Here is a 23,339-nt window from a genome sequence, read left to right as displayed (position 1 = left end):
ATCTTGTGTGTTTATTTGTGGTTTTTAATAGCAATGGAAGCTATGCTCATGAAGTCTGCGGGCGCAGTTCATTTTGATAACGGTTTGTCCACTAACATACTGGGATTCAATCCTATGTTTACCTGGAATTGGTTTCATGAGGGTGGGTCATTGTTGTGTCTTGGTGACTAGATTTCCATCAGTTCCATTTGAACTGACCTAATGAGTGAATGACAAGTTCACATTCTCACCATTGCCTAAAAACATCTCAAATGCAAGTCCATTATTCTAAGGTGCAGGCAGGAAATTATTATTATATAGGATACTCACACTCACAAAGAGCCCCTAGCCTTGATTCTAGGCTTTTCATTTGCTTTTGGATTCTGCTATTTTTGTCCAACAACATGAGAACTAAAGATGTAAATGCGAAACAAGGATGTCATTATGGGCATAAAACATCATAGAGATGTTAAAAAGAAGAGACGGCCTGGTGAGCTCAGCAATATTGCCAACAGCCAGTTACAAGGTCAAGGCAGACCTCTTCAGCAGATGACCAAAGAATGCTCACCATGATGAAGAAACCTGTCGGGCCGCGGTGGAACACTGTCCAGCAGGCAGGTGTGGATACGTCAGCTACATCCGTCTGCAGATGACTTCACCATCAGAGCTACAGACGCTACACTGAAATGTGCAAACCACAAGTTAACCTTGAATGCAGGATGGCCAAGACAGTACACTAAAAAAGCTTGCAGAGTTCTGGGATTTTTTAGTTTTTAGAGACAGACCGAAACATATTAAGATGTATCAGAATGATGAAGGAAGAAAAGTGTGGAGAAATAACTGCCCAAGATCCACAGCCTACCGCCTCCGCTGTGTAGTATGGTGGAAGGGGTACTGTTGCCTGGGTATGTTTGGCTGGCACTGGAACTGTCTCACTTAAAGTCTTCATTTTTGTAATGGTGACTGGTGACGGCTGTTGAAGAATTCATCTGCAGTTTACAGAAACCTCTTGTCTGTTGTCTGCTGTAATTGGTGAGATGGGAAGATATGTCCAGAATGCATATTTGTTTAATGATGAGCTTGCAATTGGGACAAAGAGCTCCGTGCTGGCATCAAAACAACCAGGATGTCTATGGACGAAATCGACCTCCCCTTTAGACATTGTGAAGATACAGACACCGTTTGATTTGTCCAATATAACAGAACTACCGCTCTTTATCTCAGAGAAACCATTGTTCTGTTACAGATCTATGATACCATTACTGGGGAGATTACTTGTCTGCCTCCATACTCCATTGGTGTCACTTCATCATAAGCAAGAAAATGACCGGGGCCCAAACATACTACCAAAGCAACTAAGGGCCTTTTGCAAGTTCTTGACTGGCCAAGTCAATGTACAGATTTAAATCCAAGTAAACATGCATTTCATTTGCTGAAGATGTGACTGAAGGCTAAAATACCTCAAAACAACGCACAACTGAAGATGGCTGCACTACTGGGCAGTAATAACACTGTGTTTATGGGCCTCCTGGTGTTATAACACAGTGTGTATATGGGCCTCTTGGTGTTGTAACACAGTATTTATCTCTTTCTTGCTCTCTCCCTTATCTGTTTGTCTCTATCTCTCTCTCTGTCTGTCTGCCCCTCTCTTTCTCTGTTTCTATCCCTTTGTCTCTCATCCTGTCTTTCTGTCTGTCTCTCTCTCCCTCACAGACAGCTAGGCCAAAGGCAGACATCGTTATCATACTTTAAACTGTCCCCTCTGGTTTGGACAGATGGGAAAGTAGAGAGAAAGGGAGAGTGGCAGAGGGAGGGAGGGAGAAAGACAGAGTGGGAGAGAGAGAGAGATAGGGAGGGAGATAATAAAGTGTGGGAGTGAGAGGCAGATATTCAGTAAATGGTGGCTATTCGGTCTGTGACGTCAGCCTGCAGAATGTTCTGACATTTCCTAATCTTCCAAATGCCTTTCATTCCAACTCCAACAGCATTCTGACTTCGATCAGTGGCAACCAAAACAGAGCTGTGCAGCTGGCCACTACGTCCGTCCTCGGACTGGCTGTCTCTCAAGGCGCTCACAGACGTCGCTCTGCGGGCAAGGTGCTCGCGCACGTGTACTCCGCTGCTAGGCTCGTGTAAGGTGGCTAAAATGAAGTCATCTGTCCTATTTGTGCCAGTGTTGTTGACCAATCCAAATAAATGTTGTACATGGTGATACCTCTTATAACATCAGGACCAGCTAACTAGAGAATGTGTTGTACTCAGCAGGCTGTTGAAACAGGCCTATTCTCACGCTTCAGTTCTAACTACAAGCATCCATACACACGTGGACCCAAGCACGCACAGCGGCCATGTTGGAATGTTCGTTTGAAACCCTCTGCAAAGTGTGTCTGTGTCCCTCTGTGGTCTCTCCAACACCTGCACCTATGGGACCTGTGTTCTCTGTTGCGGACTCTCCTCTATGGCCCCCTCATAAGTCTCTGATTGGCAGCAGTCTTTCTCCCATCAGCCCAGTGGGAGAGAAAAGAGACAGAAAGCTGTGGTTTTTACATGGCCCTCAACCCTTGACCACCCCGTGCTGATTATCAGACAAATCGGAAACAGTCATTTGGTGTCTCTTTAATGATGAAAATATACTCTGAAAAAACAGAATGCATTTTCAAGTTTGCGTTTGGACTTGTCTGCTCACCTCCTCGCAAACGTCCGAATGTTTGTATCAGAATAATAAGAATGAATATTGTTGCTCCCAGGATGTCATGCTCACTCACTGACAGCGGTTAGCATTTCATGAATGCGGTTTAGCATTCCAAGACGACAGACATGCCTGCGGGAGTGACAAGAATGCCAGAAGTCAAGGAAAGCCCTTCTGATGATTTATTAGAAAATGGTTATTTTACAACATTCTATTTTTATTGCATTGTATTGTATGGCTACCTGTCATGCTGTTGATGGAGGTGGGAGGCAAGGGGGGGGGTATGGGTGTCGGGCGGCAGGAGGCGGTAGGCTACAAAATAACAGGACTGGGAAACGAACAGGAAACAAAACATGAAAACAAAACCTAAATCCTATTAATGAGCGTCAAGACTCATGAAGAAAATGTTCCTTATAGGGGCGGTGATTGGGGCCTCAGTTGAGGGTAATGACAACATTGACCAGGTGTCCGTGCTCCAGATGAGTGAGAGGTGGCGCTGGATGTGACTCTACCTCGCTAAGCACTGGGCTTCAGAAGGGCTCCATTTGCATGTGGTACAGCCTACTGGAGGTTGGAGAAAAGGGAAACGCAAACAGTTTTTCTGTTTCTATCACTTAAACTTAACTTCACTGTTTAGTCTCACAGCTTTTATAGCTTCCTATGTTTTTATCACATTTTATTTTGTTTTATTCTATTTCCTTATTCTATGTTTTATTATTATGCTGTATTTTATATTTCTCTCTTTGATTTATTTTATTAAATGTATATTTTGCTATCTTTTACCAATCATAAAGTTCTGGTGCTATCAGAGGAATAATGTGTTAATGTAACAATCTGCAGATGACTGATAATGCAAGTCCTTGAGTCTGAATATAAAATGCATGTACAGACATGGCACAAATGTCCCCCTGGAGAGAGCCAAGTAAGACATTGCTGCAATGATTATCTCACATAGGGACTGACGGGTTCATCCTAGCATTGGAATGTGAGGATTGAGATACCGGGGTGTTGAAGTTCATGCAGTCCCCCTGGAGGCAGTTGAGCTAGAGAATTGTAACAATCTGACTGTTTTAATTCCATTGTATTTTGTATTTTTATTTTCACTAAAGCACATTGAATTGCTTCTATGTATGAATTGTGCTATATAAATAAACTTGCTGGCTTATAGAAAAATATAACCACTGCGGTAGTAGGCTGCTAGCTATAGGTAGCTAATTAACAGGGAAAAAATGCAGCAAATCATTGGCTTGCAAGTATGGCTGCACAAGCACTTTCCAAAAAACATGCAAATGCATAGTTAAACTTCTTGGAGTCCAAATCTGTCATTCTCACAGCCTTTATCCCAATTATTTTGATATTTGTACACTGTAAAACCTCCTGTAATTTGTAAAATAATTATAAAATTCTTCCTACAAGTGAAATAAACAACAATTCTGTTATTTTGAAATGCATTCACTTTATGGTTGTGGTCAATTTTCCATTTACATATATTTTCTTATGAATATTAAAATGACGTTCCGGGCCCCGTTGCTGAATCTAGATGCCTTCCCCAGTCATAAAGCCTTGTCAGGACCAAGGCTTTATGTCCATCCCAAACATGAGCTCCGATTGGTCCACAGCAACCAACATACAGCTGCTCAAGCCAACCACCATGCTCTCTGGGCCAGACACGCCCTGTCCTAAAATAACACTGTAAATACACTGGACCCTCTATCAGGCTATTAAAGGTGCCCCAGTGTGTTTGCAAACAAGGCCTTGTTGTTAGCCCAGATGAATGTGAGGACCACGTCTCTGTGTTTCTGATAGCCAATGAGATTGTTTTATGGCCCCTGATAGTGATATGTCTGAACATGTCCTGTGGGATTGGATGCAGGGACCTTAGAAGAGATGTGAGAGAGCGGGAACGGTGGGGGGGGGGGGGGCCCTAAAAACTCAATGGCCAGAATCTCTCTCCTCTCAGTGTGTGCAAGCAAGACAATCTCATTTTCTCTCACTCATGCCCTGGGACATTTCCTGATTGATTAGTCAAAGGCCACATTCTAAAACACGCTGAACAACCAATCAATATGCTGGAAATAGACAGAATCATTCTTTGGAAGGAGAGTTTGGCCATTGCAAATACTAACCAATAAACATTAAAATATTGTAAGACTAAAAGGCATAACTTACTATTACTAAAGGGCAATGTACCAGTATTAGCCCAGAGAGTTGGTAGAAGTATTTTTCATTGATGTTCTCTGGATGTGTTTTGTACTGACGAGGTCATGACCTTTTTACCGTAAGTTCATGCTGTTCCTGTGTCAGAGTTCACGTAGCAAGGACATGCATACCACTACAATGAAACAAAGGTTCTATTTGGGTATGTCTTCAGCAAAAGCTGCTTAGTGACTAAATGATCTTATCAGGATATGTAAGATAAGAATAGCCACAGGATGTTCTGGAAATTCTTTCCCTACTGTCCCATTCACTGTCTTAGTATTGTCATTTCCATGTGCAACCCAGGAGTAGTTAGTTAAGCCACGAATGGCTTTTTAAAGAATGATATATCTGATGTATTGTGTGAATTATGAATGATTAATCTACAAGTAATGACAAAAAATAAAATCTTGATTGTAAGGTGAATTATAGTTTGGTTTGCCTTTAATGTATTTCTTGTTAAATGTTGGATCCCAGAAAGACAAACTCCAACTGGGGCATCAACTAATAGGGTTTCAAATGAACCGAAACATAATTCAGCTGTGATTCGCCTGCGATGCCGGCTGCAATGTGGAACAAGCACACTGCTGAAAAAATACACCACATTTGAGGAGAGAAGTTATTATTTCTTTGTCTGCATGGTCATCTATTTAACCACTTGACCCTGGGTGCTTGTAAACATGAACCCTGTGACCCAGGCAATCACAAGGTCACTGTGGGTGTCAGTGAGTCAGTTGTTTGGTCCTGTATCTTGATTTCAGCAGAAGCAAAACCTCACACTTCCTTGTAAACTAATTCCTAAATGAAGAAGGGGTTTTCTCCTGAGAGATTCCCTGACCACTGCAGCTGAAATCTTTCACTGCACTATTTCCCAAACGTTACGGTTTCAGACTACTTCTATTGCAGTCATGGTGACATCAACATTTTTCACTGCACTGTTTCCTAAACATTTCCGTTTCAGACTACTACTATTGCAGTCCCGGTGTAGTCAGAATGTTTCACTGCATTGTTTCCTAAACATTTCCGTTTCAGACTACTACTATTGCAGTCCCGGTGTAGTCAGAATGTTTCACTGCATTGTTTCCTAAACATTTCCGTTTCAGACTACTACTATTGCAGTCCCGGTGTAGTCAGAATGTTTCACTGCATTGTTTCCTAAACATTTCCGTTTCAGACTACTACTATTGCAGTCCCGGTGTAGTCAAAATGTTTCACTGCATTGTTTCCTAAACATTTCCGTTTCAGACTACTACTATTGCAGTCCCGGTGTAGTCAAAATGTTTCACTGCAATGTTTCCTAAACATTTCCGTTTCAGACTACTACTATTGCAGTCCCGGTGTAGTCAAAATGTTTCACTGCAATGTTTCCTAAACATTTCCGTTTCAGACTACTACTATTTCAGTCCCGGTGTAGTCAAAATGTTTCACTGCACTGTTTCCTAAACATTTCAGTTTCAGACTACTACTATTGCAGTCCCGCTGATTTAGTTTAAAAAAAGTCAATTGATTTGGTCGGGTATAGAACATGGCGTTTACAAAATGTCTTAAATGTTAACGGAATCTTTAACCAGTCAGAGTAACAACTTTATACCCGTGTTCTGGCACAACCGTCGGTTTCTGGGACCAATCAGAATGTTCAGATCGATTATACCGTCTAATGGTACTTGGATCCTGAAATAGTGCTGTTTGGCGAGACTGAATCTCATGGAAGTCCTCGCCTTTTTTCCCCTTAAATTGCACATCTACGTAACAGTAAGAAATGTCCTACTTTTTTGTACAGGCCCCCCATTGGAATAAAACGAAAGTTGAATCTGCCGTGATGTGCAATTTGACATAAACAAAATGACAACGGTGAAATTCCTAAGCTGAATTTGACAATATTTACTTTGAGAGAGTTCCAAAACAAGCGTGAAACATTCACAGACAATGAAGCTTCCAAATTTGACCTGGAGCTAAACACTGGAAGTGGATGTGACCACGTAAAGTCTCAAACAGAACAAAGTATTTTTGTCTGGAAACCAGTTTGGTTGAATTGACTGATTAATGTATGTCTACATTTATATAGCAGTGTGTTCAGTCTTTTTTTGTTCTCCTATCTTTCCTCGTTTGTCTTTTTTTTTGCTCCCTTTACTTATTCCCTATATTTCCTTCTTCCTTTCTACCCTCCTTTACTTTTCTATCTCAGTTAATACCTATTTATTTATTGACTTCCATTACCACTTTTCTAGAAGCAGGACCACAAATATTGAGATGAGTGCCTTGCAAAGCTTTTGTCTTAAAGAGTCGCAAAGAGTATCTAGTATTTAGCTTTATAGTAGTCTAATTAAAAATGCATGTATATAGCTTTAGTCTAATTAGAAATGCATATATATAGCTTTAGTTTAATTAGAAATGCATGGACTTAGCTCTTGCTCATCTTTCATGACCAACGTTGCTTGGTTATTGTATGGTAATCACCAAGTTCACAACCAAAGCGTGTGACATTGAATACGCTAACAACCTTGGGAACCAAACTTGGGTGATTCTGGAAAAAAAATCTTGTTTTTTACATTAACAGTCTAGTCACAAACTATAGGAGCAAATCCGCAGAGAAGTTTAGCCTTGTGCTTCAGTAGGTGAACCATGCATTCACATTGCATTGCCACACTTCGTCTAATGAGTAAGGATTAGGTTTTGAGAGGTTCGACTTAGAGTGCCCAGTTCCCACCAAATTGGGCTAAACCATTTTCTATGCAGACAGGTGCCATGTTTGTGTGGGCGGTGGGGTGTAAAGGTCACAGACAGGTGCCATGTTTGTGTGGGGGGTGGGGTGTAAAGGTCACAGACAGGTGCCATGTTTGTGTGTGTGAAGGTCACAGACAGGTGCCATGTTTGTGTGTGTGAAGGGGGTGTGAAAGTCACTGACAGGTGCCATGTTTGTGTGTGTGAAGGGGGTGTAAAGGTCACAGACAGGTGCCATGTTTGTGTGTGTGAAGGGGGTGTGAAGGTCACAGACAGGTGCCATGTTTGTGTGTGTGAAGGGGGTGTGAAGGTCACAGACATGTATAGGTTTAGATGTCAGTGCAATTTTCCTGAAATGCAAGTTTTTAATATTCCAGTGTTACATATGTCTTTAACAAGTTGTCCTTCTTAAGGTCTCAACACTTTTTTTTTTTTTACTGATTGTTTCAAAGTCTTAAAATAATCACAGGGATAATTAGGTTGCTGTCATTGTTAGTGTGGGGGGCTTCCTCTTGGTATAAGATAAGAATCCCAAAGACTCGGGGCAATGAAGGAGACATGCTGGTCATAAGGTGCCATCTTTCAGACAGGATCTTAAATGGGTGTCCTGACCAGAGATCCTCTGTCATTGGATGAGAAGTGATGATCTGTCGTTTTCTAATCTGTGTCCTTATCGTCATGGCCACCTGGTCATCGCAGCTTCAGTTTGCCTCATGTATCGCCTTTCCTCCATCCTATAAATATATTGCTGTGAGGGCTACAGGTATGCCATCAATAATGCATGGAGGTTGCTCTGAAAAAGACTAGTCAACTGAATGAGTAAAATGGCAAGTCAGTATGTAAATGGTTTGAAGAATCTGAATCTCTGTCACTCAGTTTTAGATTTAAATGTTGAATAAGCAAACTTGTCTGGGGACAGTTTGGTTCTGCCTCTGCAGTCTGCAGCCTTGCCTTTTAGGTCTGCAGTGTCATTCCTCAAGCTATTATCTGATGAAAAATGCCCCCATTCATTTCTAGTCTGTCATTGTTTATATCAGTAGGAGTTCTTTCTGACATGTTTTAACAGCTCTGTGTCATGTAACAGACAACATAATGGCTTCCATTCTGCTGATAACCAGAGGGAGATACCGATCACTCTAAACATGTAATACCTGCTTGTCTTCAGGAGTGTGTGTGTGTGTTATCTCTGACCTTATCGTTCTTGAATGAAGAGTGTTTGTGTGCCTGCTCGTGTCTGTCAGTATGGGGTGCGTGTGTGCCGTTGCCTCCTGTCTCTGGTTGTGTTGTAGTAAACATGCTTTAAGCTGATTCACCTTTCCTCATGACGATGGCTCTGATCTCTGGCTGCTGTGGTTGTTCATTGTTTTGCTTAACATATATAGGAGTTTATTAATGTCTGATTTAAAGTTTGCTGTGGCTCTGTCTGATCTGAGGGAAATGTGTGTCTCTAACGTGTCTCTATTTCTTTTATTCCCCCTCTCTACTAATCTCCCTCTCCTTCCACATTTCCAAGTGACAGCGTGTGTGTGTGTGTGTGTGTGTGTGTTTGACAGTGCCATCCATTCGTCAGCTATACACGGAAATGTGATGGGTTTCCTAGGCCCAGGGACGGGCTTCGGTTTGTGTGTGGCGAGGCGTGTCCACCGTGGGAGTCTGGAGTGACCCCTCCCCTCCGACCGCTGTCGTTGTCTGGCTCACTTATGGGAAGATGCCTGGCTTGTTAAAGAAACATGGTTGTTTTGGGAAGTAAGGGAGTAGTGAGTCACCCTGTCCCTCAGACTCTGAGTGAGAAGTGCCCTGTCAACAGCAGAGACCGGAGACAGCTAGCAAAATACTCAGTGCGTGCTGTGAGACATGTTATCTGGGGATTGTTGATCTTCTCCCCGGTAAGGCTGAGGCATCACGTCTCTGTTTCCAATAGGGCTGTGGAACAGTCTCCATATGGCCATGACACCATAGCATACTGGGACTTCCTCGTGGTACTTTAGGTCATGTTACTAACTGCATAGGCAATTTGGACTGGACCATGAGCAGGGAGTGTGCTGTTGTTTATCAATGGGCCACTAGGCTGTTGAATGGATGCTTAGTGTGGTGCCTTCTTGAGTAGACCACTAAAGCTTGAATACTATACAGCCTTGCATAATGGGGAATGAGTTGAACCAGCTATAGATTACTAATCCTTAAGGTCCCATTGTGACTTAGCATAGTGGATCATTTCTAAGGGAAACACTTAGATGGAAGGCCTTTCTCTGCTGGCTTGGTAAAGATAAGAATGTGGATCCATGAGACCAGAGAGTCAGTTGATATCCCAGGTCTGAATCAGTCCCTGGTTATTGGGGAAGGATGACAGTAAATAGGATCTGTTTTGGAGATGTGGTTGCTATATTTGAGGCCAGGGTGGCCAGCTGTTTCCCTTGAGCTAGCATGCTAACGGTAGTAGCCGGAACTTACTGGGTTACAATGTCTAAACACCTGCTGAATGATTAGAAATATATTGGGAAGTTGTTGCTTCACTCCTGACCTCAGAATTGTGAAATCCAAGCTGACGAAGATGGGGGAATTGTGTTGCTAATTTGATTTTTAATAGGCTGTTATTTTATTTCATTTTATTAAACAATGTATACATTTCCCAACATTTCAGGACATTAATATAAGCTTTGTGGAATTAAACATTTAATGTACTACCCCGTTCCTGGAAATGTATTGATGTACCTCATTTATCCCTGTCTGTCTGTCTCTCTCTGTATTCAGCCCAGCAGAGTGTCCAGCGATGTAGAGTGCAGCGTGAGGAGTACAGTCCCATCTCTGTCATCAGCACTTTCCTTACAAAGAGGTACAGTAAATGTGTGCCACTGACTATCACTGAATGTTTGTATTCCTGTGTGATAGATACTGTCTTCAGAGAGACACACCGAATGATGCTGTCTGAATGGGATTTATATACAAGAGAGATTGAGATGTTTATGCTCAGGTCGTGTGGTCTGGTACCTGTTAGAGGTTTGTGGTCACTGGTGAAGTACAAACCCGATTCCAAAAAAGTTGGGACACTGTACACATTTTGAGTAAAAAAGGAATGGCATAATTTACAAATCTCATGAACTTATATTTAATTCACAATGGAATATAGATAACATATCGAATGTTGAAAGTGAGACATTTTGTAATGTCATGCCAAATATTGGCTCATTTTGGATTTCATGAGAGCTACACATTCCAAAAAAGTTGGGACAGGTAGCAATAAGAGGCCGGAAAAGTTAAATGTACAGATAAGGAACAGCTGGAGGACCAATTTGATACTTATTATGTCAATTGGCAACATGATTGGGTATAAAAAGAGCCTCTCAGAGTGGCAGTGTCTCTCAGAAGTCAAGATGGGCAGAGGATCATCAATTCCCCCAATGCTGCGGCGAAAAAGAGTGGAGCAATTTCAGAAAGGAGTTTCTCAGAGAAAAATTGCAAAGAGTTTGAAGTTATCATCATATACAGTGCATAATATCATCCAAAGATTCAGAGAATCTGGAACAATCTCGGTGAGTAAAGGTCAAGGCCGGAAAACCATACTGGATGCCCGTGATCTTTGGGCCCTCAGTTGGCACTGCATCACATACAGGAATGATACTGTAATGGAAATCACAACATGGGCTCAGGAATACTTCCAGCAAACATTGTCGGTGAACATAATCCACTGTGCCATTTGCCGTTGCCGGCTAAAACTCTCTAGGTCAAAAAAGAAGCTGTATCTAAACAGGATCCAGAAGCGCAGGTGTTTTCTCTGGGCCAAGGATCATTTAAAATGGTCTGTGGCAAAGTGGAAAAGTGTTCTGTGGTCAGACGAATCAAAATTTGAAGTTCATTTTGGAAAACTGGGACGCCATGTCACCCGGACTAAAGAGGACAAGGACAACCCAAGTTGTTATCAGCGCTCAGTTCAGAAGCCTGCATCTCTGATGGTATGGGGTTGCATGAGTGCGTGTGGCATGGGCAGCCTACACATCTGGAAAGGCACCATCAATGCTGACCGTTATATCCAAGTTCTAGAACAACATATGCTCCCATCTAGATGTCGTCTCTTTCTGGGAAGACCTTGCATTTTCCAACATGACAATGCCAGACCACATACTGCATCAATTACAATGTCATGGCTGCATAGAAGAAGGATCCGGGTACTGAAATGGCCTACCTGCAGTCCAGATCTTTCATAGAAAACATTTGGCGCATCATAAAGAGGAAGGTGTGACAAAGAAGACCTAAGACATTTGGGCAACTAGAAGCCTGTATTAGACAAGAATGGGACAACATTCCTATTCATAAACTTGAGCAACTTGTCTCCTCAGTCCCCAGACGTTTGCAGTCTGTTATAAAAAGAAGAGGGGATGCCACACAGTGGTAAACAAGGCCTTGTCCCAACTTTTTTAAGAATTGTTGATGCCATGAAATCTAAAATCAACGTATTTTCCCCTTAAAGTGATACATTTTTTCAGTTTAAACATTTGATATGTCATCTATGTTGTATTCTGAATAAAATATAGAAATTTGAATCTTCCACATCATTGCATTCTGTTTTTATTCACAATTGTGCAGTGTCCCAACTTTTTTGGAATGGGGTTTGTACGTGGTGCAGGGGGGGCAATCTGGATTCATTCATCAAGGACCTGGCCCTGACCGGTGTCTGGCCCTGCAGAGACACAGGGCTACCCCTCCACTCTCCGTTCTCTTTCTAGACTGTGTGAGTCTTCTCTAACCGACTGTACTCTGGCCCTGTGAGCACAGGCCCACTCTGTCTGTGGTAGCAGACAGCTGTAGGTTGTGTGTGTGTGTGTGTGTGTGTGTGTGTGTGTGTGTGTGTGTGTGTGTGTGTGTGTGTGTGTGTGTGTGTGTGTGTGTGTGTGTGTGTGTGTGTGTGTGTGTGTGTGTGTGTGTGTGTGTGTGTGTGTGTGTGTGTGTGTGTGTGTGTGTGTGTGTGTGTGTGTGTGTGTGTGTGTGTATTTAAACTGTAGTTCTGATGATGTGTGAGAGTGATGTGCCAGGAGGTGTTACGGAGGGAAAGTCAGAGGCGATGCAGTGGTGTGTCTGTAGTCAGAATCATGGTTAGGGTGGGTGTCCATGGTCGGAAGCAGCTGTGTGTGCGGAACCCCTCAACAGGAAGAAACATGGGAGCTGTAAGAGTGGGCGGGTCACCATGACAACTCTGACACGTGTCACCAGAATGCGTTCCAGGTGTGTTTGTCAGCTATTTACCGACATGCTAAGGACACTAACAAAAAGTGTCCCACGTGACCCCACACAAGACACAAGTCACACACACACACACACACTGGGCTCAGGGGAACATGGTTCTCCTGAAAAGGGGAACAGAGAGTGAGGGAGGTTATTTTGGTTTGATCGGGCTGGCACACATTTCACAGCGGAAAAGCCTTCTGTCTGCTTGTGTGTATCTGTCCTCATTTGCATGTGTACGGTATGGGATGTGGGGAGGTGCAGGGGGAGAGGTGCAGGGGGAGAGGTGCAGGGGGAGAGGTGCAGGGGGAGAGGTGCAGGGGGAGAGGTGCAGGGAGAGAGAAGAGTTCAGTCAGATTTAAAACCTGTTCCATTCCTTTACTGCTCTATCCTGGAGTTTCCTTGTTTTACCAGTCTTCTATACAGAACTGATTTAACTCAGCCACAACGTCTCAATTAGTTTGTATCTGACTGGGCTATTTCAAACAGAAACATGTTTAAGACCTCCTGATGTTGACTTGTTTGTTTTTGCTTCATGACCGAGCTGCGCTAAAGGTTGGCCTGACATTGTGTTTTTGAATGATCTGATTCTGAGCAGATTTTCTGATTCCTTCAGTGATTACGTATGTTGCACAATCTAGAATGTTTGACCTAGAATCCTAAAAAACATCCCACTGCCACCACCATACCAAGCGTTGATATAGGGTCAATTCTGCGGAATGTGGTATTGGGTTTTAGGCATACAATGTCATTCAGGTAACTGAGCATAACTTTACCAAAACACACCAGGAAGCACTTTTTAATTCTGGATGAATGTTCTGTGGACATGACTTTTAAAGACAACGCGTGTGTGCATTTGGATGTGTGCGTGTGTGTGTGTGATTCAGCTGTGGGGGGATGGCCGTTATAAGGAGCTTCTGCCTGTGGCACCACCAGAACTATAAATACACTCCCAAACATTAACACTCTGAACTCTTGTTGTTCCGGCCCCACAATGTTCTGTGTGTGAGCATGGCCCTGCATGTGTACAATACAGTGTACAACAGTAAATCCCAAAGCTTCTGTGTGGTATTATTGCCTGTGTGCACGTCTCATTAAGTATGAGTATGTCAGCGTACTGTGTGTGTGTGTGTGTGTGTGTGTGTGTGTGTGTGTGTGTGTGAGTTTGATTAATCTGCAGTTCAGCTGTAACCTCTGTCCTCCACTGCCCTGTCCCTTCCCACACGCTGAGCAGCGAGCGCTTTGAAGCCAAGACGCCGTGACATCACAGCGCCCGGCCGCACAATGGCCAGTTTGTGTCCCCGCCGCGTCACAGATGCCGTGTGTATTCCGGGCAGCGGGAGCGCCATGTGGGAGAAGCCGCTGCCGGTTAGCACTGTGTCACCGTGATGTGGAAATGAGAGCGCGTGTGTCAGCAGCCCGTAGGGAGGAAGTGGGCGCCGGCCTGTGGAGGCCCACCACGGAGGGTGTGAACACGGTGTGACCGGGGGAAGAACGCCCTGGCAGCAGGGCCTCAGGTGTCCAGTGGCCCTGGAGGAAGTCCTGAAACGTGTCTTGGGAGGTTGTGCCATGTTGGTGTCGCGTTTCCACTGGTTTACTTTGGGTTATGACCCGGGGGTCTATTTTGAGGGGAACATGATACGTACCAAGTGCTAAGCTAAACTGAACGTTAACCGCGTGGCTCGACGGTTGGCTGCTGAAGGTTAGTTAGTGTGCTTGGTTAAAACCCTGCTAGATCACGTTGAGACGTGCAGGGAGGACAAGCATGTTGAAGTCCATTCGTTCGATCAAATTAAGGTTTGATGAAATCATTAGCTGAGCTAGATGACAGCGTTGTCACGGAACGTTCGCATGTTGAGCTTGACTTTGGAGTGCAGAGGCACTTCTCTCTGGCGAGCCAATTGAGTTTGGAGATGTAATCACCCCATTGGTCAGGGCCTATAAATACACCCAGAGACATTCCGTGTGTGTGTGTGTGTTATGTAACAGTGATACATTTAGATTGAGACACCCTGGTTAACAGCAGTAGTAGTAGATCAATAATCAATCCTGCCAGTATACCATGTTTGTCTAGGGACCAGATATCTGCTTGTTCATTAATACAGGTATGTCATTCTACAAATATGACATGTCTTCCTTGGGCATCCACACTGTGTGTGTGCACGTGCAACACCACCAGAGTGTGTGTGTGTGTGTGTGTGTGTGTGTGCGCGCGCATGCGTGTGTGTGTGCGCGTGTGTACCAGCCCGTGGGCACAAAGCAGGCAGTGTGTGCTGAAATGTACACGGCGGACAACAGGCAGCCTCAGTACTACTCAATAGGAGCTGCCCTTCTTATTGTACCTCACACACAATGAGCCTCTCTTTCTCTTTTGCTTTCTCTCTCCTTCCATCTGCGTGGTCCATGTTCCCATGTTTGGTCCGTGTTTCTGATGACAAGTTGAGCAGTCTGCTCTGATTGGTTGAAGCCTTTCTGTTAAGGCTCCTTATGTTGTAAATGAAAAGGCAGAGGGACCGCTACCCAGGCCCGGGCTGCGCTTCCATTGGCTGACGTTCTGATGACTCCCTAAGAACCAAACCGCCAGAACCGGAGTGCCTGCTGACCGGGGAACTCTGGGGCTGTCCTGAGTGAGAGAACCGAGGGGGGGGGAGGGGGGTTTGTGGAGATGCGTGAGGGTGTGGGTTGGGGTGTTCCCCTTTGTAATGCTGCTCACATGACCAACGCACAATAACAGGACCACATGTCTCCCACATGACTACCGCAATGGTAAGCATGGCTACACTCCCCCAACCCTGCCTCCACCCTCTCACCCAAATGTGTCCCAGCCCAGCCTCTGCTGTCTCTTCATGCCAGGTGTTATTCAGTCTAAACCACAGTGAGGAAAGGAACGGTTGTATGCGTGTAATATTGCTTCTCATTTCAAACTATATAAATAATGGTGTTGTTTTGTTTTGTCATTAATTGTCCACTAGATAAGCTATGTAGATGCTTAGCACAGGAAAGCCATGATGCAGGATGTAAACGCAGGTTAATGCACTTGTAGCCTTTACTTACAGGGGGCGCTAAACATGAGATTTAATGGAATTTACACCATGTCAAGTTTTGTTTGATCGTAATGTGAACTCATTCAGTGGATGTAACTGCTAGTACTGGACAACACATCTGGTGTGTGTGGGTGTGACTTATCCTGTTGCCCCCTGTCCTGTTTAAAAGCCCCTGGGGTAGATCCTGGTTAAACTCCTGGTGTAGCTCCTGGTTAACAGACAGTGAAAATGCAACATAGCGTGTGTGTGATCAGTGTTATACTTTAGATGGTCTATTTCTCTGGCCAGACAGGGAGCTGAGAGACCCAGTACAGATGAGACTGAGATGAGGTGAAAGCAGATGACTGTTGAGGTGGAGGACCGCTGACAAGAGCTGAGGCCTTCCTCTGTTCTAACGATATCTCCGCCCTCTGTCTCCGCCAGGTTCCGGTCTCTCTCGGGCTGGACTGCGGTGCGTCTGCGTCGGCTCGCCCCCCCCTCCCCCCTCGCCACCCAGCCATGGCCTCGCGGATTGGGCTGCGGCTTCAGGTAAACACGTTACGGACTGGTTGGTTTTAGACCTTCAGGTAAACACATTACGGACTGGTTGGTTTTAGACCTTCAGGTAAACACATTACGGACTGGTTGGTTTTAGACCTTCAGGTAAACGCATTACGGACTGGTTGGTTTTAGACCTTCAGGTAAACGCATTACGGACTGGTTGGTTTTAGACCTTCAGGTAAACGCATTACGGACTGGTTGGTTTTAGACCTTCAGGTAAACGCATTACGGACTGGTTGGTTTTAGACCTTCAGGTAAACACATTACGGACTGGTTGGTTTTAGACCTTCAGGTAAACACATTACGGACTGGTTGGTTTTAGACCTTCAGGTAAACACATTACGGACTGGTTGGTTTTAGACCTTCAGGTAAACACATTACGGACTGGTTGGTTTTAGACCTTCAGGTAAACACATTACGGACTGGTTGGTTTTAGACCTTCAGGTAAACACATTACGGACTGGTTGGTTTTAGACCTTCAGGTAAACACATTACGGACTGGTTGGTTTTAGACCTTCAGGTAAACACATTACGGACTGGTTGGTTTTAGACCTTCAGGTAAACACATTACGGACTGGTTGGTTTTAGACCTTCAGGTAAACACGTTACGGACTGGTTGGTTTTAGACCTTCAGGTAAACACATTACGGACTGGTTGGTTTTAGACCTTCAGGTAAACACATTACGGACTGGTTGGTTTTAGACCTTCAGGTAAACGCATTACGGACTGGTTGGTTTTAGACCTTCAGGTAAACGCGTTACGGACTGGTTGGTTTTAGACCTTCAGGTAAACGCGTTACGGACTGGTTGGTTTTAGACCTTCAGGTAAACGCGTTACGGACTGGTTGGTTTTAGACCTTCAGGTAAACGCGTTACGGACTGGTTGGTTTTAGACCTTCAGGTAAACGCGTTACGGACTGGTTGGTTTTAGACCTTCAGGTAAACGCATTACGGACTGGTTGGTTTTAGACCTTCAGGTAAACGCATTACGGACTGGTTGGTTTTAGACCTTCAGGTAAACACATTACGGACTGGTTGGTTTTAGACCTTCAGGTAAACACATTACGGACTGGTTGGTTTTAGACCTTCAGGTAAACGCATTACGGACGGGTTGGTTTTAGACCTTCAGGTAAACACATTACGGACTGGTTGGTTTTAGACCTTCAGGTAATCAGGCCACACTCACCCAAGGCCAGTGTACAAGGCGTGCAGGCTGGTAATCTATGAATTCATTGATTTGAATTAGAATTATACATTTTGTGCTAATTGATTAAATGATTGATGCATTTACTGTCAGCTAATTGGCTGATTGATGTGTGTACTGTCAGCTGATTGGTTGACTGATGTGTGTACTGTCATTTGATTGTTTGATTGATCTGCGTATTGTCAGCTGATGCGAGACCAGCTGCAGCAGGAGGAACAGCGGGAGAGGCAGCAGCAGCAGAATGCGGCCCTGCTGTACATGCAACAGCAACGCATGGCTGCCCCCAGTCCTGCCATCAACGCCCCACAACACTACCAGAGCATGCAGGTTCCTGTGGAGGTGCTCAAGGTGAGAGGGGACAAAAAAGGTTTCATTATTGTCTGACCGTCTCTGTGTGTAATATCTAAAGCTTTAGGTTTAGTTATTGTCTGACCGTCTCTGTGTGGTATATCTAAAGGTTTAGGTTTAGTTATTGTCTGACCGTCTCTGTGTGGTATATCTAAAGCTTTAGGTTTAGTTATTGTCTGACCGTCTCTGTGTGGTATATCTAAAGCTTTAGGTTTAGTTATTGTCTGACCGTCTCTGTGTGGTATATCTAAAGGTTTAGGTTTAGTTATTGTCTGACCGTCTCTGTGTGGTATATCTAAAGCTTTAGGTTTAGTTATTGTCTGACCGTCTCTGTGTGGTATATCTAAAGGTTTAGGTTTAGTTATTGTCTGACCGTCTCTGTGTGGTATATCTAAAGGTTTAGGTTTAATTATTGTCTGACTGTCTCTGTGTGTAATATCTAAAGCTTTAGGTTTAATTATTGTCTGACTGTCTCTGTGTGTAATATCTAAAGGTTTAGGTTTAGTTAATGCTCATTCAGCAGCTACTAATCCTGAGGTCCACAAAACACATCAAGGGGAGTGACGGTTGGATTCGTATTAAACGAGAGGTTTAGTTTTATCTTCAGCAGCGGCTCTGATCAAACTCCACCCTCATCCCAAACACCCACACTCTAGGCCCCGCCCCTACAGAGAGACGCGAAGGTACAAGAAGAGAGGGGAAGGTATACAAGGAGAGAGGAGAAAAGCAATGGTACAAGGAGAGAAGAGTGAGGTGAAGGTACAAAGATAGAGGAGAGAGGTGAAGGTACAAAGATAGAGGTGAAGGTACAAAGATAGAGGTGAAGGTACAAAGATAGAGGTGAAGGTACAAAGATAGAGGTGAAGGTACAAAGATAGAGGTGAAGGTACAAGGAGAGAGGAGAGAGGTGAAGGTACAAGGAGAGAGGAGAGAGGTGAAGGTACAAGGAGAGAGGGGAAGGTACAAAGATAGAGGAGAGAGGTGAAGGTACAAAGATAGAGGTGAAGGTACAAAGATAGAGGTGATGGTACAAAGATAGAGGTGAAGGTACAAGGAGAGAGGAGAGAGGTGAAGGTACAAGGAGAGAGGAGAGAGGTGAAGGTACAAGGAGAGAGGAGAGAGGTGAAGGTACAAGGAGAGAGGAGAGAGGTGAAGGTACAAAGATAGAGGAGAGAGGTGAAGGTACAAGGAGAGAGGTGAAGGTACAAAGATAGAGGTGAAGGTACAAGGAGAGAGGAGAGAGGTGAAGGTACAAGGAGAGAGGAGAGAGGTGAAGGTACAAGGAGAGAGGGGAAGGTATACAAGGAAAGAGGAGAGAGGTGAAGGTACAAGGAGAGAGGAGAGAGGGGAAGGTATACAAGGAGAGAGGAGAGAGGTGAAGGTACAAGGAGAGAGGTGAAGGTACAAGGAGAGAGGTGAAGGTACAAGGAGAGAGGTGAAGGTACAAGGAGAGAGGTGAAGGTACAAGGAGAGAGGAGAGAGGTGATGGTACAAAGATAGAGAAGAGAGGTGAAGGTACATGGAGAGAGGAGAGAGGTGAAGGTACAAAGATAGAGGAGAGAGGCGATGGTACAAGAGAGAAGGTAGAGAAAATAGGAAGGGGAGAGAAAAGCCTGGGGTTTAGTAGTAGGGGTAATCCACTCACGTGTTGCTGAGGGTCAGTCAGCCTGGCCAGCCTCACTGAGCTCTTCCTGGTGGTGGTGGCGGTCAGGCTGGATCAGTGCTGCTAGCTGGGCTGGAGGGAGGTGGAGAAAACACACAGGAGACAGACATAAAACAGACTGGGAATTAAACCAATAAAATGCGGTGGAACAGCAACAAGGTAGGGTGACTTAGAAATCTGAGAAGTACGACTTTGGTGTGTGTGTGTGTGTGTGTGTGTGTGTGTGTGTGTGTGTGTGTGTGTGTGTGTGTGTGTGTGTGTGTGTGTGTGTGTGTGTGTGTGTGTGTGTGTGTGTGTGTGTGTGTGTGTGTGTGTGGAGATGACCGACAGGAGAGTAAGATATTGTTTGTCAGAAGCGAAGAGATAAAGGTCTGTCTGATTCCACAGATTCCTGTGAATGTTCTTATCTGGGTGTAAATCTGTGTGAGGGGAGTGTAAATACTGGTCTCTGTCACCATCTGTGTGTTGTGTGTTTATTCGTGTTACTCCAGGGGGAAGTGAAGGTGGGTGTTCAGGGTTATGTGTAGATATGAATTTCCTCCAAGTGGTGTGGAATCTTCCCTAGTTCACCTTTGGATTAAAGACTATTCCTCCAGCCCTGCTGTTCAGTTAGTGCCTGTGGACTGTGGATTAAAGACTATTCCTCCAGTCAGACTCTCTTTCCTCTGGTTCTGACTGTTCTCACTGTCCTGTGTGACCCAGGAGTAGTTTCTGTGTAAATAAATACAGGCATACTGCACGCCTATCCATGAACATACACACACTACTGATTACCGTAGTGGAATAACAGGCCAGGGTCTTAGAGTAGTAGGAGCAGAAGGAATCTGTTACGCTGATCTCTGCTCTTTGATGTGAAAGAATGAGGCCAAGTCATTGGAGCCTACTCCTCCTCTATCCTGTTCTGCCCCCAACCCCTCCTCTATCCTGTTCTGCCCCCAACCCCTCCTCTATCCTGTTCTGCCCCCTACCCCTCCTCTATCCTGTTCTGCCCCCTACCCCTCCTCTATCCTGTTCTGCCCCCTACCCCTCCTCTATCCTGTTCTGCCCCCTACTCCTCCTCTATGCTGTTCTGCCCCCTACCCCTCCTCTATCCTGTTCTGCCCCCTACCCCTCCTCTATCCTGTTCTGCCCCCTACCCCTCCTCTATCCTGTTCTGCCCCCTACCCCCCCTCTATCCTGTTCTGCCCCCTACCCCCCCTCTATCCTGTTCTGCCCCCTACCCCCCCTCTATCCTGTTCTGCCCCCTACCCCCCCTCTATCCTGTTCTGCCCCCTACCCCTCCTCTATCCTGTTCTGCCCCCTACCCCTCCTCTATCCTGTTCTGCCCCCTACCCCTCCTCTATCCTGTTCTGCCCCCTACCCCTCCTTTATCCTGTTCTGCCCCCTAACCAGGGACGGTCAAGGTTGGCTGAAAGTCTCATAGTTTATCTAATATGACTTAACTTTAATTTCTTTATTTAGATATAATTTTTCATCCATCCAACACCAACAAAAGTCACAAAAACGGCTGTACTATGTAGCCAAAATACTTTTGTCAACTATATTCTGTTTCTAAGCAAGATTTCTCTGAATCATTCTGAATAACAGATTCAGTCATTAGCCCATTCATCTCGGAATAAAGTAATAAAAAAGTATCATAATTAAATAAACATCTAACCACCGGATCTCCCATCCTCTGCACAGAACACATTGCAATACTTTAACTTCAAACCCAAACAAACATGAATCTGTGAAACACGCACAGTTTTGCAACTGTGTTCCTGATGATTAGACTTGCCAAACATCAGCCTCAAAACCTCAATGACTTGGAGAAGATCTGCAAAGAGGAGTGGGACAAAATCCCTCCTGAGATTTGTGCAAACCTGGTGGCCAACTACAAGAAACATCTGACCTCTGTGATTGCCAACAAGGGTTTTGCCACCAAGTACTAAGTCATGTTTTGCAGAGGTGTCAAATACTTATTTCACTCATTAAAATGCAAATCAATTTATAACATTTTTGACATGTGTTTTTCTGGAATTTCTTTTGTTATTATTCTGTCTCTCACTGTTCAAATAAACCTGCCATTAATATAGACTGATCCTTTCTTTGTCAGTGGGCAAACGTACAAAATCAGCAGGGGGATCAAATATGTTTTTCCTCACTGTGTATTGATTTATTTAGGGGGGGCTAATTAATATTTTAAGGGGCCTAAAGCCCCCGTTAAATGGGCCTAGCGATGTCCCTGCCCCTAACCCTCCTCTACACTGTTCTATGCCTTACCCCTCCTCTATAGTCTTACAGTAATCTTTAGTTACATACTTAACATACTTAGTTACCTGGTTAATTCACTTTTAGTGTCCTGTGTGACCTGATTGATTCACATGTTGACTGTGTGCTGTGTTATCTGGTTGATTCACTCTGTGTCCTGTGTATTCTGTGTATACAGGTACAGACTCATCTGGAGAACCCTACAGATTATCACATCCGCCAGTCCCAGCGACAACAGGTGAAGGAGTACCTCTCCACCACCTACGCCACCAAACAGGTACCTCCCTCTCTTTTTTTTCTCTCCCTCTCTCTCCCCCTCTTTCTTTTGTTTACACAAACACACTCCATCTCTCACTCTCCTCTCCCCCCAGACAGTTCATGCAGTAACAGGTGTGGTGCAACCCTCCCCTCCCCCCGCCCTGCCTCACCAGGGGGCCTCTTCCTCAGCCCCACCTCCGCTCCAGTCCCCACGGCTCCGTACGGAGCAGCTCATCACAGGAAACAGTGCACCCAACAGCCCCATGGCCATGCTCAACATTGGCTCCAGCCACGAGAACGAGGTACATGAGGTAGGCACTGGTATAGACTCTGTACTAATGAGTTAGGCACTGGTATATACTCTGTACTAATGAGGTAGGAACTGGTATGGACTCTGTACTAATGAGGTAGGCACCGGTACAGACTCTGTACTAATGAGGTAGGCACCGGTACAGACTCTGTATGAATGAGGTAGGCACCGGTACAGACTCTGTACGAATGAGGTAGGCACCGGTACAGACTCTGTACGAATGAGGTAGGCACCGGTACAGACTCTGTACGAATGAGGTAGGCACCGGTACAGACTCTGTACGAATGAGGTAGGCACCGGTACAGACTCTGTATGAATGAGGTAGGCACCGGTATAGACTCTGTACGAATGAGGTAGGAACCGGTATAGACTCTGTACTAATGAGGTAGGCACCGGTACAGACTCAGTATTCACCAAGGTTAACAAATGTATTTGACACACAGTCAAACAACACACTGATGCAGAAGCATTTATGCACTTAAACAAAACAACACCACAGACACACATCTGAAAACCTTTTTGCACTAAAGCTCATGTCTAGACAAACAGAAAATCCTGTCTCAGCTCTGATAATCTGACAGAAACTGTAATTCATTGTATTCATTTTACTGAGTTTGACCTGATCTGAAAAAGACATGTCATAAAGTATGGCCAAATTCCCTCAAATATTCCATGAAACCTTGAACAGAGTGCGATTAAACACATAGCCCTGCATACAGACCTATATAATTTGATTGCTTGTCTATAAAGAGAGAGGAGTTATGGATTACATTATATTCTCTTCAAAATTTATGAGGCCTCATAATGACAGCATGGCACATTGGCATAGGCCCATCACACTCATAACAATGTCACCTCTACCATATTGTGTGTGTGTCTGTGTGTGTGTGTCTGTGTGTGTGTGTCTGTGTGTGTGTGTCT

The 23,339-nt window shown here is 44.6% G+C and overlaps 1 protein-coding gene across 3 annotated transcripts in view; it reads left to right on the top strand.

Annotated features, from left to right (window-relative positions):
* The window catches only part of tfeb (transcription factor EB), a 39,016-nt gene that overhangs the window by 7,369 nt on the left and 8,308 nt on the right, over nucleotides 1-23,339 (top strand). For 2 of the 3 annotated variants that reach the window (XM_029113980.2, XM_029113979.2), the window contains exons 2-6: nucleotides 10,337-10,418; nucleotides 16,270-16,374; nucleotides 17,776-17,937; nucleotides 22,029-22,127; nucleotides 22,222-22,419. In XM_029113980.2, the coding sequence (XP_028969813.1) occupies nucleotides 16,345-16,374; nucleotides 17,776-17,937; nucleotides 22,029-22,127; nucleotides 22,222-22,419 (489 nt within the window). In that variant the 5' untranslated portion in view covers nucleotides 10,337-10,418; nucleotides 16,270-16,344. The remainder of the gene's footprint in view (nucleotides 1-10,336; nucleotides 10,419-16,269; nucleotides 16,375-17,775; nucleotides 17,938-22,028; nucleotides 22,128-22,221; nucleotides 22,420-23,339) is intronic. The other variant, XM_029113981.2, reaches the window with a different exon arrangement.

The sequence above is a fragment of the Esox lucius genome, chromosome 17 (genome assembly GCF_011004845.1).
Source record: "Esox lucius isolate fEsoLuc1 chromosome 17, fEsoLuc1.pri, whole genome shotgun sequence".
In the NCBI taxonomy this organism is placed as follows: domain Eukaryota; kingdom Metazoa; phylum Chordata; class Actinopteri; order Esociformes; family Esocidae; genus Esox; species Esox lucius.
Note: the sequence above shows the minus strand (reverse complement) of the source record. Positions and strands in the feature narration are given on the sequence as shown.